The sequence below is a fragment of the Daktulosphaira vitifoliae genome, unplaced genomic scaffold (genome assembly GCF_025091365.1).
Source record: "Daktulosphaira vitifoliae isolate Bord-2020 unplaced genomic scaffold, ASM2509136v1 Scaffold_1, whole genome shotgun sequence".
In the NCBI taxonomy this organism is placed as follows: Eukaryota; Metazoa; Arthropoda; class Insecta; order Hemiptera; family Phylloxeridae; genus Daktulosphaira; species Daktulosphaira vitifoliae.
The window spans coordinates 44188704-44209378 of NW_026099572.1; the positions used below are offsets into that span (position 1 = coordinate 44188704).

At 30.7% G+C, this 20675-nt stretch overlaps 1 protein-coding gene across 1 annotated transcript in view; it reads left to right on the plus strand.

Annotated features, from left to right (window-relative positions):
- Positions 1–845: 845 nt before the first annotated feature.
- The window catches only part of LOC126901038 (netrin-1), a 68633-nt gene continuing 48803 nt past the window's right edge, over positions 846–20675 (plus strand). Inside the window, exon 1 of the mRNA XM_050677171.1 lies at positions 846–2294. Coding sequence (XP_050533128.1) covers positions 1091–2294 — 1204 coding nt within the window. The 5' untranslated portion in view covers positions 846–1090. The remainder of the gene's footprint in view (positions 2295–20675) is intronic.

Consider the following 20675-nt stretch of genomic DNA (forward strand, 5'->3'; position numbering starts at 1 on the left):
TTAAAAAAAAAAAAAAAAATAAGTCACTCGTTCAGTTTATTTGACACCTTTATACAACAGTGTTTTCTTTACATTTTAGATTTATCAGCTTCCAAGATTCTCGTACGTTCTTCAATACTCAAACATAGTTTAACTCTTGAAAATTACCTGTAATTGTTATGGTAATGCATTTAGCAGTTATCGTACGGGTTTTTAAAATAATATATTTGTCGGTGAAGTTCATCTGGAAGTATTATACGGCCGTTATATAATGCGGAGACGATTTCCTTTCCAAGGGTCTTACAAATAAATAAAAGTGTCTCCTATTTAATCTAGAGCCTGAGCACAATTGCACCTTAGCCTTCTGGGTCAGATCGATACTAGCGTTCAAAGACGTAAGATGGAAACTAAGGGGGCTTAACCCATCCAAAAATGTAGCAAAATTATATGCATTGTTTAACTCTTTTTGGAGGGAGAAAAATTAAATTTGGTCTCCTTAAAAAAATTTACCACCCTAGACTTTTGCTACGGTTATAACAACAGTTATCGTAGGTAGGTGGTTATTCTGATAATTACTATAACTATATTACTAAAGATTTTTTTATAATAATTTATAAATTATTGATTTGTCTTGCATTTTCTTTCAATTTAATCAAATTTACATATATTTTTTCCTGTAAAGTGAAAAAAAATTTCATAGACAAGGTATACGAGGTAACAAGTATGTTAGGCAATTTCGTCTCTTATTTCCTCTAGCACTGGTCTGCCGACCTTTTTCTACCCGATTGGAGCGCACAAGACCCGCTCCGCCCCTACGCTCCAGGCGCACGACGCGGCACTGTGTCTACCGCTGGCCGACGAGATCGCACCAGCCAGTCAGTCAGTCTCCGGTCCGTCGTTCGTCGTTCATCAGCGTCCGTGATCCGTTTTAAGTGTTAAGTATTCTCGAATAAGTTACGAGTGCGCGTGTATTCGATATTGAACAATGTCAATTTGGTCGGTAGCCAACCGCACAATTTAATTATACGAGTGTATTGTTTACCGCCATCGGTCAAATGGGTTTGTTCAGCTATCTGTTTTTTTGTTGAATTGGCGGTTTAAAAATTATAATATGTCATTAAAAAGTTTACCGATTATTGTTTTGTGCGTTTATGCAGCTGTCGACTTTACACCGACCGTCGTCTCCAGCGTCTCTGACTCTGCAGATCCTTGTTACGATGGAGATCGAGCCCGTCGATGCGTACCGGATTTTGTGAACGCCGCGTATGGTGGACACGTGGAAGCGACAAGTACTTGCGGAGTCCGTGGCCCGGAACGATATTGTGAATTGGGGCCCACGTCGCAAGGCGTGTGTCATGTATGTGATGACAGCCAGCCCAAACGTCGTCATCCTACCGCTTACTTGACCGACCCTAACATACCGCACAATGCGACCTGTTGGAGATCCGAAACCTTAGTACCTCAGCCAGTTGACCCGGCATCCTCTTTGCCGCCTCCCGACAATGTCACCCTTACGTTATCGCTTGGGAAAAAATACGAACTCACTTACATTAATTTACAATTTTGTCCAAAAGTCGCAAAACCCGATTCAATTGCGATTTATAAAAGTATGGATTATGGTAAGACGTGGCAACCATTCCAATTCTACTCCGGGCAATGTCGCAAAGTATACGGAAGACCGAACCGAGCAACCATCACCAAATCTAACGAACAAGAAGCTTTATGCACAGACTCGCACAGGTTTAACGGTGCCGGATCATCAGCATCACGTGTCGCGTTCAGTACTTTGGAAGGCCGCCCGAGTGCCATCGATTTTGATAACAGTCCCGTTCTTCAAGATTGGGTGACCGCCACCGATGTGAAAATCATATTCAATCGTTTGCATTTTCCCACGGACCCGCTTATGACCTCAACTACTACGACTACTACTACCACTACCAACACAGTCGATTCAAAGTTGGATTCTGACGAGACCGTTTTAAATGGCAATAAAACTAGTGCTGATATGCTTATGTTAAACCCGGACCAAGAACTGCAAGGACAAGAACCCGAAAAAACGACCATAGCTCCGATTGTGACAACGATATCTGCCGCAGCTGGCCGTACGTACCATTATGCCGTATCGGACTTATCGGTAGGCGGCCGTTGTAAATGCAATGGCCACGCGTCTAAATGTATACCATCTGGCCAGGGAGGAACTCTGGTATGTGACTGTAAGCACAATACTTCTGGACGCGACTGTGACCGATGCAAACCATTCCATTTTGATAGACCTTGGGCAAGAGCAACGGTTAGAGATCCCAACGAATGCAAACGTGAGTAAAAAAAACATAACTAACATTTTACTTTTAAAAGACTGATAGTAACAATATAATTTTATCACTTACACATTTTTTTGATCTTAAATTATCTGGTGGCTTATTAAACATTTATTACAGTTATTTTGCTAATTATCGATGTGTTCGTGTGTTGTTCATTAATTTAAATAGATATTTTCGGACACCTTAACTTTGAAGTATAAAATATTCAAAAGATGCCATATGCGCCTAGTGACCTCACAAGTAGACAAAGTTAATCTAGTCGCTTGGGATTAGTTTTATTGCGTAGGTAGGAATGAATAGACGCCAACGTGTTAAATATGTAACAAAACAACTGTTGTGGTTAGTATTTTTGAAACATTTATCATAAATTATATGTTATTTCATGCGTTTCTCGATTTCTTATGAAGCGCATTCATTGATAAAAGACAGTTGTCAAAATATTGATTTGTTGATTTTGTACGTGGATTTTATTTTGAAATATATATTTGAAATGCAATAATTGAATTAATTAATAGTTATAAAAAGTTATCATTGAATGTTTTGATTAGATAATCATAAACAAAATGAACCAATGCGTTATCAATTTATTAGTTGCAACAGTTTCAGTTTAAAGTTGAAGTGCAGTTAAAACAATTACCTATCAGCTTAAATAATATTAGTACGGACTGGTGTAGTGATTCACATTTCAATAATTTTATCACTGTATGATTCCGACTTATCTTAAACTCATTGAATACTCTTAGTTCGTGTAGCCCTGGCGGGCTTGGAAGAATACACGATACCGAGAGTACACGATTTTATTTTTTAATCGTTGACCTCGCGATTCCGTCGAGATTTCGATTTGGCTAGTTTTTGATCTACACACGTTTTGAATGTAATCGAACCGTCCAGTCTCGTGCAATCGACAATCGTTAAGATCTAACAATGGATGAATTGTTGTGTCCGTTTCTCTCTTTCTATTCTTTTTTTTTTTTGTCATTGACCCCTATAGGCTTGCCGGCAAAACCCTCGGAGATACTGGCGTAGAACGGCTAGTTGTTGTACGGCAGACAGACACCAGATTAAAATCTTTCTTTTTTATAGTGTTATTTTTTTTCTTCCGTCTTCGTCTCTATTTTATGGTATACAACAAATTAANTAGAACGGCTAGTTGTTGTACGGCAGACAGACACCAGATTAAAATCTTTCTTTTTTATAGTGTTATTTTTTTTCTTCCGTCTTAGTCTCTATTTTATGGTATACAACAAATTAAACACTGTCCGCATCTGGCCCAGGGTGTTTTGTACTACCTCGTTTTGGAACCTCTTTATTTATGAATCAATTTAAGTGGCGTTTCCCAGTGTGAACCGGTCGTCTAGGCGAGAAATAACAGAGAAGTTTGTTATTGACGATGTGTGCACGTGCGTGGACTCTTCGATTTGTCACTTACCTAAGGTTTTTCGCTTCCCCGCACCGCGACTGCATGTACTAGTTTTAGTGCATAAATGCCAGCCAAAAATGTGTTCAGTATCTAAAGACTTTTCGTTTTGTTTTATTTAAACGTAACACGGTTAAAAAATATTACATGCAGCAGTGTAACTCTCGGGGCACTTGGCAAGTTACCAAACGTCCAACAACACTTTTCTGTTTTGCAAACGTTTTGTATCGAAAAAATAAAACGCCATGGCGTTAAAAAGTAATTGTAATCTGTTCATATTTATGACGTGTAACAATATTTGGTACTCTCATTCATGTGTCTGTGACACTAAACTATTTCCACTGGGATTTTAATGTCAATTATGCGATGTCGGTTCTTATTTGTAGGTTCTAACAGATTAATAATGTAATTTTGATTGTCTAAGATGTCAAAAACCGATAAACAATGGAACTGCTTAAAAATACTTTTGTTTTAAGCTCTTAAAGGATTTTGCGGCTTAATTCTTTAAGTAATTTCTTCAAATGCTTAAAGTGACATTATTAATCTGAAAAAACAACCAAAATAATTATTATTGACGACACATCTGTAATTATACTACATTCGTGTGTATATAGTCATTATTTGATATATTGAACACTAATGTATTTTGCATTCTTATAATTCAATCGATTTTTCAAAAAATATTTATACCCCAAGTACACTACATGACTAAGGTCTTTTAAAGATACAATAGAATTTTCCTTTAACGTAATATCATGTTATCCTTATTGGTTTAAAAATTAGAACTAGAAGTATACAACAACACCATCACATGTTATGTGCTAAGGTGGAGGAGGATGATAATTGTTTGGGTTCATCTCAAAATTCTTACTCGTCAGTATGTCAGGTATATAAATACACATGTGGGTATACAATACATTTGATATAATTACCAGGGTCGATAGTATGTGTAGCTCAGGGCGATCACAATACGTATTAAAGTAGTTTTGAGCCTAATCTAGATTCTAGTTATAAATAACACAATTACTTTTAGTGAAACAAAGTTCATCCATTAACACTGAAGAAGACATCACTATGAAACGTCAACTGTGCCTAACAATAAAGTGACAATAAAACATTATTTAAGATGTCTGATGTATTGCTCTATGGGCACCAAAAAAAAAAAAACCCGGAAGAATTAACTCCTCCGTATCAATTAGTATTGCATCTGTCATGTTCAATCAATTTAACGGCAGTTAAGATATTTATGACTGCTATTATTATGAAATATTATTTTATCCAATAATCGCACGAAATTAATAAAACGTGAAAACTCTCTGAGCTATTAATAAAATTTTCATTTCACATCTTATTTAGAGAAAATTGAGCGTTTACATAAAAATTCATCCTGAACAAACGCGTTGTCTAAAATATTTCCAATAAAAGTCATTTTTCCAAAGGAAGTTATTGTTGATGTAATAGTGTTTATAAGCGTAATCTCATAGATCGGCACAGCCAATTTAAAACGCATACAAACCGATAAGAATCTAAGGGAGCCAAGTGGCAAAAATATAAAATATTAAAATTGATTTATCCGAACTCGATTTGCTCGACACAATAAAGTATTGTCGCGTACAAATCGGATTTTCTCGTAATGCATTTAATAAATCCACCAGATTTATAAATTTCGGTCACATTGTCTGTGTGACGCGTTTCAGACTGCCGCTGTTGTTATGTATGTGGTTTACAAAAATGGATTTGCTAATTTGCAAACAGGATTTTATCCCCTGCCGGCGTGTGTGTGTTTTTGCACTTAAACGGACACCACTATCGCTACACCGACTGTTTATCATGTACTCGATCGTACATGAAATACACCGTACACACTGAGAACTGCGTTAATCTTTTCCTTTTTTTTTTTTTTTTTTTTGCTTACTTCACTTGGTCCCCGCCGGGATTATGCGCATTCTGTTCCAACAACCTGATTTATTAATTACACAATTCTGGCGTGTTTAGGGAATACACGTTTAAACGTTTATTTATGAATAAAACATACGCTTTTATGTACGTAGATGAATGTCAGCTGTTAATATTTTAGGCCTTAAGTGGGTTGCTCATTTTAAGACGATGTTAGATCACATGTTATAAAATAATTTTGCAGCGTATTTTGTGACATCGATCGAATTTTATAAGTCAAATTAGTAAATAACTACTGATTTAACTTATAGTCGATGTTTGATGTAGTTTCAGTAATTTTAATGAATTATTGAAAAATTACTAGGAATGCTGTACAGAACAGACCACAAATGTATAATCATATTATATATAAATACAAATCTATATTTTACACATGAAATAGTTTATGTACATTTATCAACGTCATAATAAAAGGTATATTATTAGTGTTCTGAAATAGTAAAATGAATTTATTTATAGCTTGTAATTATTAGGCGTCTTTATAAAATCATCACGCGTCGAAATGATCAGTCGACAAGAATGTATTAACATAAATTATGATCATTAATTAATTAACCTATAATTAATGGTCTTGGTTATCGTAATAAAAATACTATGTATTCATTAACTATTCAAGAGCAGGTTTAGAATTAATAATTGATTTACCAGTTGTATGATATCTGATTAAAACCTCCGACAAGTTATTATTACAATGTAATAATAGTTTTAGGAAGATTGATTAAATGGCTCACGCTTAAATCGATAACAATGCTCTATCTCATTTAATAATTGGTAAATAAAGTCATAACTTATCAGTTATTGCTTAAGAACAAATAAAATAACCATCATAAAATGTTCTCGGACTAAATAAATGCAACTTTTATGGGAAAAATTATTCTTGTAGGCATTAAATAAGCCCGGAAGCTCAAAAGTTTCTTTAATTTTGTTTACTAATTTGGAATTGGGTTTTTTTACAGTATTCTCGAGTGCGCTTATTATTGCGTCATAGCAATAACAGTTACGCGTATAACAACATTTTAAATGGCATTCAATGAACTTGGGAATGAGATTCAACGGAGGGCATACCTCCTATCCACTATTAAAAACACACCGGGGTAACCGCGTTACGTCGGACGGCGCGAGCTACTGCACCTGGACAGGGATGGTCTATCACACCATTGACGGTGTACAAAACAGATGTTTGTGCGTGCAGGGGCGGAAATGGGACATGGGTTTATTTTGGATCGTTTTGAGTAATTTATTTTGCCAGTAAAAAACCTCGTGTTTGTCAAAACATCCACAAAGATGACAGAAAAGTTTTGTCCAACTGTTTATTGTTATCGCCGTCGTCGTTGTAAGTTGTTGCTATTTGAATAATTAATAGCTCAGCGGTAACAGCAACACACAAAAGTAGTCCCCTAATAAAACTGTTAACGGACGCTACCGCTGCAATGCCATTAAATGTCACCGCCGCGCCGACCGAAATGTGATGTCTGTTGGCAAAGATGCCGGATGGCATTTGAGGCACCGAAAAAAATCACATAAAATTTTATTTTATATTACGATCTTATACATTTTTTAGATTACCGTTACACCACATATTTTCTCTTAACGTTTTAATTATTGTTACCACCTTGGCGTTACGTTGTTGTGTAAGCCGACGTGGCTTGGCATTGCGTCAAACGATTTTCGACGTGTCGTACCTTTGACCCGGACTCGTAAACTTTATAGCGCTTAGCCCTTTTGGAGAGGTTCGCCGGTGTACTTTGATACACTTCAATACGCGCAACGACTACGTAGACTACTACATATAGAACACCGCGCGGTACAATTTTCATTGCACTTAAGGTGTACAGCCGCATAAATCGTTTTGACAAAACGTCCCAATGGAACTATACGCGTTTATAAAAATAGCACAGGCCATAAAATATCCCATTAAATCTCTCGCGCAAATTTAGCAGCTTATTTTACCACATGAAATTTTTTCCACATTAAACTTTTCAGATTTATTTATTGTTTTTTCATACTTCTACGCTATAATCAATCTCAAAATTCATAAATATAATTTTATATTATAGTATAAGTCGACCACTATGATGATTTTAGTACCCTTACCTTTACAGCGGATTATCGTTTCAAATTTAAAAATACAATACATAGGACCTTGGTAAGGTTATATTGACATCATATTCTTATCATAATATAATTCATTTTGTAGATAAAGATGCTTGTAATAAATAAATCATTAATTAAAATCGATTGACAAAGGTGAAGGATTTTTTGTCATGTCATTTAAAGTAATTGTTATGGCTTCAAATCGATTGATACATCTTGTTACTATTCTAATTATTATACTTGCATTGAAAATAGAATAATGTTAACAGTGACAGAGTATTATTTTAAATTATTAATATACTAAAATATGTTACTCACTACAAGATTTATTAATGATTGTGAAAGTGTTGTTTACTAATAAAATTTATTTAAAATTATATTTATGGGATTTGTATACATTATGGCTCACAATACGCAATAAACATGTTTTTATGTGTATATTTACGTATATTTTGATAATTAGCGCATGATAGAATGGTTATAAATATATTTTTATTTTTAACCTTAGATTTGGCTTAATAAGTCATCATTAACAAATTACAAAAAGTTTCATTTTTTTGTTGACCGTTCTTAGAATAAAATTTTATATGAAAGTTTTATATGTTTAGGTTATATTGAATAACCTATTATTAATAACCTATAATATAATAGGTTATATTGTTTAAGTATATTGAAACAAAAACATATCTAGCAGTTAATATAACGTAAACAATTAGATTTTATACAAATTATCTATTTTAATGTTTATGGGTATAATAAGGACAATCGATCAGATCCAACAAAAGGGCCAAGCCACCAATGCGTTTGTTGTCTAGGACCCCTCTCTTAAAAGATCTTTACAAACGCTGATGAAAAGTAAAAAATTGTATGTTTAACTAAATAAAACAGAGGGGACCACGAAGTACCTGGCTCCGACATTATCATCAATCATTCTTCATGACAATAAAGTTATATCAACGGAAATTTTAAATGTTATCGAATATTTTTTTTTCTTAACTTCTTATTCTATATTTTTGTACAAGTGATTGTACATATTTCTCAATTTGTCTGCAACATAGAAATCTGAATTGTATTTTTTTAAGACAAGTACTTGATATTTATATAAAAAAAATCCGACTATTTGCGTGAACGGTTTATTTTATAAAGTTTTTTTTTATTTCCTGTCAATAAAAAAACATACATTTATACATTGAAACATTTATGGCTGATTATGATGTATAATTTATTTGTAGACGCCGAAAGCTTTATTTCTTGTTGCGTAGTCTCTTAGTTCACATATGGTGTTGTTTTTGACAGAGTTCACACAACTTCGTTTTTATAATTTGATTAATCACGTGTGCTTTACAATTTCCAGAGTTTTGAAGGAATATGTCTAATTCGCACTAACGAGATTTGAAATTACATAAATAATACTTATAATGTATTTAAATATTTTGCACCTTAATAACGAAAGCATATTTTACAATACAAGTTTTTTTTTTACTTAAGTAGAAAATATGAAATATAATCTTTGGCAAGGACCTAACAGGTCATTTAGCGATATCATTATATGTATAGTAATATGAGGAACTTAATCCGTTTTTCATAATTTATGAGAACTGGCTGGTATTTTATTTAAATATTTTTAATGCATATACTTCACACCTACTAAACCAGTCGTGTAGGCTGAGAGACCCTCTTGACGTTTGACTGTATAATGCTCATGTCCCATTTAATGACGAGACTTGGGCTCGTTCGAGGCGCCAAAATTTGAACGATAACATTTTTCTAGTTTCTTATTTCATAATTGTTTACAACGACTAAAACGAGTCGAAAGAGATAGACGCAAAAAATTAACTTTTCTATCGCATATAATGTTTTATCAATTTTGAAACCTGTCTGTGTGTTTGTAAGTTCGATACCCGTTCATGATGAACGACGTTTCATGGAATAGATTTACTTTCCTTCGGCTACTTCAGAGTGTGAAGCGAAGGGGTCAAGGATGACTTTACGGTTGTTCGTATAATACATCAACAGTGTCCGCAACAATTGTTTTTGAACGAGTCGGTTTAAGTTCCAAGATCTATCATTACAATCATACGGTTCGAACGCATATTACTTTTAACTGCATCATTTGTTTTCAATAGGACACAGCCATTTTCGCTTTACAACCGCTGATTTATTCCAAGAACCTTTAAATGCAATAAATGAAGCGTGAATGTTATGACAACCGTGTAATTATACATTTGAATATTTGGGTTTCCCGTTGTTTTTATTTCCGTGATATAGGAATAATAATAATTTTTGTTTCTATTTTTAACATTTACATAATTTGCGTACGAGTCCATTAGTGGTACAGTTATTTGCCTATTGTTGTTGCAGCGAGTATCGTTCTCTCTTCTTAATATCTTATGTGTCCTAGTTTAAAAATAATTGATCGAGTATTAAGTAAACAGACCAAAATTTTAGTCAATTGTTGGTAAGTAATTAACTTTGAAAAAAATATCTAATTTAGAGTCTTTCTATACACTGAAGATGATAAAAAAGGGTACAGGATTAGTTCATACCATGTATTTTACCGATAATAATTTGCTAGCTAGACGTTTTAATCATGTTTATTTATACTAAACATTATTATTATTATTGCGTGTATATAGATTTTGAAAAAATCGTTTTGATTACATTACATAAAATTTCTGTTGATTACAAGTATATTCTTAGAACAAATTTTATTCTTAGAAACATCTCATAAGCTGTATAATTTAGTACTTGGCTATTTTATTTTATTTACTCAGTTGGAAAAATTCTATTATATTATAGGTTAGCATCTAAAATCGAAAAATGGCGAAAACTTGTTAGTGAAACAGTATTTTATGTATTAGTCTGCGACTAGGTGACACTTAGATTCTAACACTAGGGTGTTAAAAAACAGTGAATAAAAGATAAACCAGCAAAATTGGTCTTCGTTAGTCTCTGTACACCCTCTTCTTTTTATACTTTTCATAACAACCTTACATTAAATGTATCTAGACTGTTATAAAAACAATTGTCTCGTGTGATTCGTACAAAATAAAGACAATAATAATATAATTTATCATTTCAAGTTTTACAACCCCAATAATGTTGTGATTATCAATAATAAGTATAATAAAACGACCCCGTTGAAAACGAACTTATACTTGTAAGTAGGCCAAAATTATGTTCTAACTCGAACGTACACAAATATAACTTAATTGGTTTGCTAACATATTATTTGCCCTCATACCGTTGGGTAAAAGTGTACATTATTTATGCGTTAATCCCGAGGACAGAAGTTTATAATACAATTACTATAGTTGTTGAATATTAGATGAGTTCACTCCGCTGTAATAACTTTCCGTGACTTCAATGATTTTCATTAGCCATCAATNATTATTTATGCGTTAATCCCGAGGACAGAAGTTTATAATACAATTACTATAGTTGTTGAATATTAGATGAGTTCACTCCGCTGCAATAACTTTCCGTGACTTCAATGATTTTCATTAGCCATCAATAATAATAATAATAATACATGTCCTTATTTAAAATATATTGTTCATGTTAATAAAGTTACTTTATGTTTAAACTGTTAATATGACCTATATTAACTCAATTATATATAGATATATAATTAAAAATGATATAATTTGAAAAATTTACAGGAAATATGAAACCCCCACCTCGAACTACTCAAAGCGTCATTATTTTAGAATATATTATACACAATTGGCAAATTTTAGCGTATTGATGATCTTTTTTTTTACTTATCATTCTTTGGGTCATTAATTTGTCGGGGATATTCACTTCAACCGCCCCAAAACAACTAGGTAGGAGTGCAACTAAGTATCTGTGAATAAACAGTTTTTTATCATTCAAGATTCTCTCATAATTCATATTTTGATAAAAAAAAAAACAATAGTAGTTTTTTTTTTATAATTTTTCATTCAAATATTCCCTAAAAATGTAATATAAAAATATTCATTCAACACTGAATAATTTTTAAATAATTAATTAAACAGGGAAATTAACATTTATTTTCTTAGGTTAATAAACAATAGTTTTTTTTTTGCAGTTTTGACTTTACAAAAGGATTTTAATTATGACGATTTGTTAAATTTCGTGGGACACCATATATATGTATATATATATATTATTTTTATTCTCAAAAACTATATAGTTATATTTATACTAATATTTTTTTTGGAATAAGTGCTGCTACTATATATTGCTTGATTTTCAAATTTAAGTTTTGTTTAATCACTTGTAATGTCAAATTATTCAAAAAACAATACTTAAATGGCTATCATGAGCTAGGTTTTGTTTTCAAATATAACTCGAAATATCATTTAATCTAAAGCTGATTAATTTAGTTATTGCCACCAAAATAATTATTCAATAATGATCTATTATATTTAAATCATTATTATTTATTTAAGTGGTTTATGTAAGATTTTCAATAAAAAAAAAATTATTTTTACAAACATTATTAATTAAAAAAAAAATTACCTATATATTTTAACAATAATTTTTTTTTATTAGGGATAATAAAAATGTTTTATTAAATATCCAGTATTCAGTACGAGTTCCTTATGTTTCCAATATATTTCTCGTTGGCACTTTTATTGACTTGGACGACACTTCATGATATTAATATTAATAACATATGATACCGAGAAATAGTTAAGAGCAGAAATTGTCAATAGTTATTACATAAGAATAATTATTTGAAAGCTTCACAAGTATCACTTCTGTTTGAATCAGGGCGAAACGGCTACATATTTTATTACTCTGTATGTTTATTTGCCATGATGATATGGTTCTCTTAACTTATCCCTACAGAAGCGTCTGAGGACCTCATGGGGTAAATACTCTTAACCACATAATAACGTCGTTTATTACACCCGCCGAGGGAATTTTCTAGCCTGCATTGCTTCTAATATTTCAATTTTAATTTATCACAAATTTTGACTTCACACTAACATTTGCCCGTCGGTGGTATCTTCTTCTTGTTAATCGCAGACAAAATGGAAATATTCCTAACGCCTACGTACACCAGTCACCACTGCGTCCGGTCATAAACATATCAGATTTGCTCATGATTTTGTGTATGTATATTATTACCTATTCTACATTTTGAATTCTTTGAAGTCACTATTCTTCTTGATAAATCTAACTGAACACATTGTTAACGGTTTAATGGGATTCGATTCTAAAACATGAATCGGGCCCCACTTGAATATTATAATATGACTTCAAACGAAAATATGTTGACTTATACTAGTGGTAAAATAATGTATTACCCTTCTAGTTTGTCAATAGTACTTCTACAACAAAGTAAATAATGGCCACAGTTAAAATATTTTTTTAGGTATGCATTTCACCTACACACAATTTTGCAATAAAAAATAACGTCACATTGTTTGGGTACTTTTCTAATCATATAATTAGCGCAACGATTGGCGGGTGAATAGATATCTCATGTATGAATTTAAGACAATATTATTTTTGGTTTGTTAAAAGATTTGAAGAAGTTTGCGTTGAACTTTTTATATAAACAAATTTTTTTTTTATTATTTAATATGTTTGATATTTTCAATGGAAATTTTGTTGAATATTCATTTAGTTTCATTCGTCAATTAAGTTAGTATTAAAATTTTTTTTTTTTACTCGAAAAATTGTTTCCAGTAAAATAAACTGTAAAGTAAAAACACGTGTTTTTTTATGATTTTTGAATATATTATATAATATCGTTATTTAATAAACAACGACGATATTTAAAGAGTTATTGCTTAACAATTACATTACTTGCGTTGATGTTTATTTAGTTTTTTTAATTAAAGCATTACAAAGTGAAAAATACCATTGGGACTATATGTTATTCGCATTCTGTCGAACAAGACGGTCATAGTATTTTTGTTATTCTCGATTTGTCTCGTATACCAGACACAGTAATCTTGATTGTACGCACAACAGCTTCTGGTTGTACACATCTGCCAAGTTTACCTCGTTGTTTTGAGATTTATTAATGAAGAGAATGCACTCGCTCAATGTATTATTGAAAGCAATGTGCATATGCCGTATTTAGCAGTAAATTTATTTTTCACTACAAGGTTAGGGCTTTTTTATTTTCACAATAAAAATAATACATCTGTAAATAAGTATTTATGTACATTAATTTGTCATTCGCTTTGTCGTTGACGCGACTGCGCCCGAAACCGCGAATAATTTACAGCCAGTTAGTGCGTACAATATAATCTTGAACCGTTTTGTCTAGACCATAATCTTCTCGCCATCGTCTCTTTACAACCAATAAAACATGAACTTATTTTTGTCTCTCTTGAGTATCACAATGTTGAGGAATTCGTAGAAATAACAATCTTTAACGTCGACTCGGTATGTTCTCTTCCCTATAGGACACTGTAGATGATATTCTGGGCACGTTGAATATGCCTAAGGAAATCGAGTATTCAAATTTGAACCGAGAAAAAATGATTACACAAATATTGTCTCCAGATAATAGGACCGTATTTATCACGTCGTTGTGCGAATATTGTCATTCATACACAATAATACAAAGCCTTTACAGATATACTGTAACGTCTGCGCATTTGACAGTGTATCTATTCGTGGTAAATTATGCGTTATGGGGTCTTTTACTTTATTGGAGTTTGGTTGGAGGCTAACTGTGACGGAAAGAGATACAGAAAGAGGGAAAACGGAGAGAGAGACGAAGGAAAACAGTGGCTCTGTGAAGATTTTATCGGTTGTACGCATACAGATATACACACTTTGGTTTTGTAAACGAGATATTGTAGAGAACCTGACGGACCACCTGCGCTATCACTATTGTAGAATGTCCTTGTTTATAAAAGATCTTTCCTCTCGTAGTTAGCTTAACAATCAATTACGAAACATTTTTTCATTCTTATCAAATAGTATGTAAAATAAAAATATTTTTTTAATAATTATTGAAAGCACTTTAAGATATTTTTACAATCATTGTTGTCCATAAGGTAAAGTCTAAAGGGTTTTTTTATCGATTTTTAATTTTAATCTAGATTAATTTGTAAATTTATAACAGTACCATCACACATCTTTACTTTATTATATAACGTGCTCTTATAAATTGATTTTCTTAAAACCTCAATTGCTATAATATTGTGTTAAATGTTATTCTATATGGTTGTCTAAATCATTGACGAGTTTAAAAAGATATTTCTGTATAATTGTAAAATACAATAAGATCTGAATGAAAAACTAAATTCAGTTATAAAATCATGTCATAATTGCGTAACACCAATCAAAAGATTATCGTGACTTATAAATACATGTAATATTTAGTTATATGTTATTGGAGTATTCTTGTAATTAAGAATTATATTACGATAATAACATTGTTTATAATCCTATAACATTTAATAAAATTTGATCAATTTTGCGAGTTGTTAATTGTCACAACAGTTGATATAAAAAATTTAATTTTTTTTTGAAGATCATAACATTATGATTTTAAACTTGTTAAAAGAAATCAATCTTATTTATGTATGCTTACAGGGTATATGCCCATAGTGTCTTAATGTGTAGTGTTTAAAGCCAACTTCATTACCAAAGATACGATAAACAGAATACCTAATTTATGGCATGTCTATCATGTGCAGTAATGTTCTCCTTATATATCTTCATTCGCAAATTCCTGATTTTTGCTCACATACTTCTTAATTAAGTNAAAGATTATCGTGACTTATAAATACATGTAATATTTAGTTATATGTTATTGGAGTATTCTTGTAATTAAGAATTATATTACGATAATAACATTGTTTATAATCCTATAACATTTAATAAAATTTGATCAATTTTGCGAGTTGTTAATTGTCACAACAGTTGATATAAAAAATTTAATTTTTTTTTGAAGATCATAACATTATGATTTTAAACTTGTTAAAAGAAATCAATCTTATTTATGTATGCTTACAGGGTATATGCCCATAGTGTCTTAACGTGTAGTGTTTAAAGCCAACTTCATTACCAAAGATACAATAAACAGAATACCTAATTTATGGCATGTCTATCATGTGCAGTAATGTTCTCCTTATATATCTTCACTCGTAAACTCCTGATTTTTGCTCGCATACTTCTTAATTAAGTAGTACTAAAAAAATATATGTGTATATATAATATATATACATTATATATATATATTGATGTGTATTTATTATTCTGACTGAAAAAAACAAAATATTATGTATAAAGATATAGATATTTATTTTAATTTTTTTTTATTTTAGGTAGATATTTATTTCGTATATAATTTATTTGCGATTAAAGAGTAGATAACAAAAGTGTTTTTTGTGCCACTTTTTATTAATATTTAATACTTATAGCCTTGTAATATTAAAAAATTAAACGTTAATGGGTTTTTTAATTATAGGTTTTTTTAATGAATTAAGCTTGTATCAGAATTTATCATTCCCATTTTCATTATTACATGGAATTATCTATAATTTTCATGAATAATGAGTTAAACAATTATATATAATAAAACCTAACTCATTCGCGAATCGTGAGAATTATTGCAGCGTTGTTAAAAAAATGAGAGATACCTACACATTCATAATTATAATAATTTATATTTTATTATAACTACACTTAACCATGTATATGTAGGAAGTATTATATACGAGTGATTCCCTTTTCCGGTAAAATAATCCTACATTCTTATTGACAAGTTAGATTTCTTCCAAAGATCATGTTCCAATTTTCACAAAAATAGGTTAAAATATTTTACCTTATATTTTATGAAAACTTCTGAATAATACTGTTAAAAAACAAATAATTTCACCCGTACGATGTACATTGACTATATTCGTTTGACAATAGTTTTTATTTTTAGTGTAATTGACTAGATAATACTTTTAAGTGTAATTCGAAGTACAAAAAAAAGCCATATAATTGTAGCATAAGNGACTATATTCGTTTGACAATAGTTTTTATTTTTAGTGTAATTGACTAGATAATACTTTTAAGTGTAATTCGAAGTACAAAAAAGAAGCCATATAATTGTAGCATAAAACTATTATCAAGAAGATTGATTCAAGGATATGATTTTAGCAGTTACTATATAAATTTGTTATGGTCGGTGATAAAACCAGAGCTAAAAAATATTTGCTTTTAGTGTACTTTATAGACGAATACTCTTAAATGGACGTTTTTACTGTAATCAAAAACTTTGCAATGCAAATTGAGGAAGATAGTAAGTTGGTGAAGTTAGTACTATAGGACACTACAGGTCAAAACAACTCGGACAAGTTACGATCGTTGTCATATCCCAATATTGACGTGGTGCTTTTATGCTACTCAGTAGAATCTCATGCCTCCTTTATAAATATTGTTTCAAATTGAGTCCCTGAAATAAACGATTTTCGCCTAAGTGTTTAATAATCCTAGTTAGTAACAAAAAATATTTGCGCCAGAATACACATATAATTAATACTTGCAAGTTGTCGTTACTGGCAGTCATTTCAGAAAAATTCCACATACCGTTTTTATAAAGAAAAAAGTCGTGTCATGTGTAATGAAACAAAAGCATCGAACATAAAGATTTTCTTATATAAAGCAATAAGTCACATATCGTTGATAAAAAAAACCTCTATAAAAAACATTGAATTAAAAGAGGAAATGAAGACTTACGAAGAAGGCTAATGTGTCGCTGAATAATTTGCATTTGTGTAATCTTTTAGCAAAGTCTAGAATTAACATCCAAGAGTTATTTGAGGCGGCAGTAAACGCTTCAGTACGTGATTAAAAAAAAAGCAACTTGTGTTATACTTTAAAAGAAAAATGGAAATCTACATACAAATGGTGCACTTATATTACATTGTAGTTTTATCTTCGGTGCGTAGATGAGAATCTGTTAGTTTTATTTTACCATGTTTTTTTTTTTGTCCGGTACGCTAATACTCACGCTCCTACTGGACCGATTTTGTTCAACGTTACGTTAAAAGATCACAAAACGAATGTAGTTAAAGCTATCAACACCATAATTTTGAAAAATTCTCCTGAGTACCGTTAAATATAAAGAGAATAAAGAGAAATGTCCCAAAAAATTACTGTTGTCGTAAAACAGTCATATTTTAAATTTTAAATTAGAATTTTTAGTCTTCTATGAGAATTGGCCTCTAAAGTCTATAATCATGTAATTTTTGCTGATATTATGATATACCGATCTATTTGAATGACACTAGAATTAAAGTAAAATTTTTAATTTTTTTTTTTGAGTATTTAACTTTTTAAGTCAAAAGTCATGTAATTTTTGGTAGATATGTTAAATTTTTTTTAAATAGTTTCAAATACGCATCGAAGCATATTTCATTATATTTACGTCATATATGTACTAATATAAAAAATTCCTCAATTCCACTTTACTGAAACTTTCTTATTGTACTTCATTTTTTAGTTGTATTTATTTTTAAATAATATATATTTTAAAGATAATTGATTAAAGAAAATATTGATAAATTATCAATTTCTATGACAACTATTATATGGATTTAAAAAATTATTTAAATTTATAATAATTAATATAAAGAGTTAAATTTTTTATAGAAAATAAAATGTAATTACTTAATACAATGATTTATGTGTATAATATTGATCAAATGGGAATGCGTTATTTAGTTTTAATTATGAAGTACGCCTATCTAATAAAAATTTAATAAGGTTATTATACATTAATATCCAATTTTTTAAAAATTCAATAAGGAATTTCAAAGTGTTGAGTTTTATACGATTATTCAAGTATTTCGTAAGAAGCGTTCTGTTGTATACTAAAGACATACTTGGTAATGTTTGGTAGTTTATCCTAATTTCATTATTTATGAACAAATGGACCTGTATAGAATCATTGATCACAAAATCACGTGTAAAATACATTCTTCTTATTTTTCTAAAGGCTAAGGCTTGTCATAGTTTTTTATATCCTAGGGAAATTAAGTGCAGTGGTTTCCCGTTACCTTCTGCACTGGGAACATGGTTTTTTTTCGCCATTGTAGAAGCGCACGCATGGTCACCCATCCGTTCACCTACAGCGGTAGGTGCGGCTTAACACTAGAGTTTTCTGAACAACTAGTGTGACCACCACGTCACAACACGCCTGTAAAATACATTAATGAACTAAAATAATTGTCGTAGATGAAAGAGATATACAACTCATAATTATTTTTAGATTTATATTCTTCTTCCGTCTTTCGTTTAAATGATTTATTTAACAATAAAATTACATAAAACCAATACGATAATTTTTGTTAAAATTATTTAATGAAAAAAAAGAATAGTTTAACTAAATATGATATAAACTAAATTGTTTTAAATGCATTTCAGTAGATAGTTAAAAAAAAATCATTTAACTTTTCCTCCAACGCTTAACTTGTTTGTTATTTAAAAGAAACTGACGTTTTACCTAAATTACATCGTTAGCGTTCGTAGTCAATTTCTTTTCAACACTGCCGCCTTGCCAGATACATCTGTCAAAGTCTTTATCTAGCTTATCCTTTTTAGAAGGGAAGTAACAATTGTGTAAAAAAACGTCAGCGTATGTTTTCTTGGACGTATTCAGCTAGCGAAAGACGATCTGCAATTTGTATTCGACAAGTATTCAAAGATCAAGTCCGTTTTTCTCTATGTATTTCATTACGTGTCTCGTTACTCCTGTGCTGGTTCAGCGATTCCAATAGTAAAGAAAAATTACTTGCCTATTCCAAACGCATCTCTATGATCAAAATCCATTTACTTTTATTCCAACAATTCTTTGACAAATGTTTGGCTTAAAAACTACCGATTATCAAGTCTACTTCATATGAGTTCTTTAAGATACTTTTTAAGTGACCTTATACTGGTCATTTGGCAAGATGTGAACTATAAAGCGTGACAAACTCTTTGAAATCTAAAATTTAGTCATGATGTTCTCGCTTTACAACAATATTAACACTACCACGTGTTTGCCGTATAATGTGATATTTTCATCTGTTTTATATTGTACTAAAGATAAATGATATAGATCCTTTTCTATACATAGACATAGTGTGTTTAACGGCACGGATAAATAGTAAATCAGTCATTGTGTTTGTATTCTTACGTTTATGTCGCGTCAACCAGTCTAGGGCTACAGGCGTTTATGTTCCAACACCATGTTCCCATTGACCCTGACGATGATGACCTATAACCACAATGGGTGTTAGATTTTCTCTATTTTGTTTTGGGATCTTCATTTTTAAAAACATTACAGTGGTTCAATCTTTATGATTTATGGTCAGCTATACAATAAAACGGATACATTGAATTTTAACGACAATAACCTTTGCACGAAAAGATATCCTAAATTTTGTCTAATATTTTTTTATTGGGAAATACAAAAACGTACTGTATTTTGTATAAAATTATTCTAGACCAGGTATGGAACACAGATGTGTCACATAAAGTTTGATTATTACAAAAGTTTTTTATGTTAGTAAGTAACTGTTGTAAATTAATTGACAACTTAATTTTAGTATTAAAACATGTAGTAACAAGTTTCTATAAATATTTAATCGATGAATATAAATATAATTATATTTACACTCGACGCTTAAATGATAATTGTAATTATTACTTTAAAACATATACAACATTGTAAATGTTGTAAATGTACTTTTTCAATAAACATTGAAATGTTTGAACTATTTTCTTTGTTTTTACATGTTCTTTAAATAAGAAAAAAAAACACAATTATGTATTCACTTAATATAAATTTAAAATACTTAAATTTTTTTCATTCATATTATATGTGTGTATTTTTTTTTTTTTTGACAATAAAACATATTTTTCTTTAAACAATGATTCAGAATTCTTTAGAATTGTGATACAATCCCTTT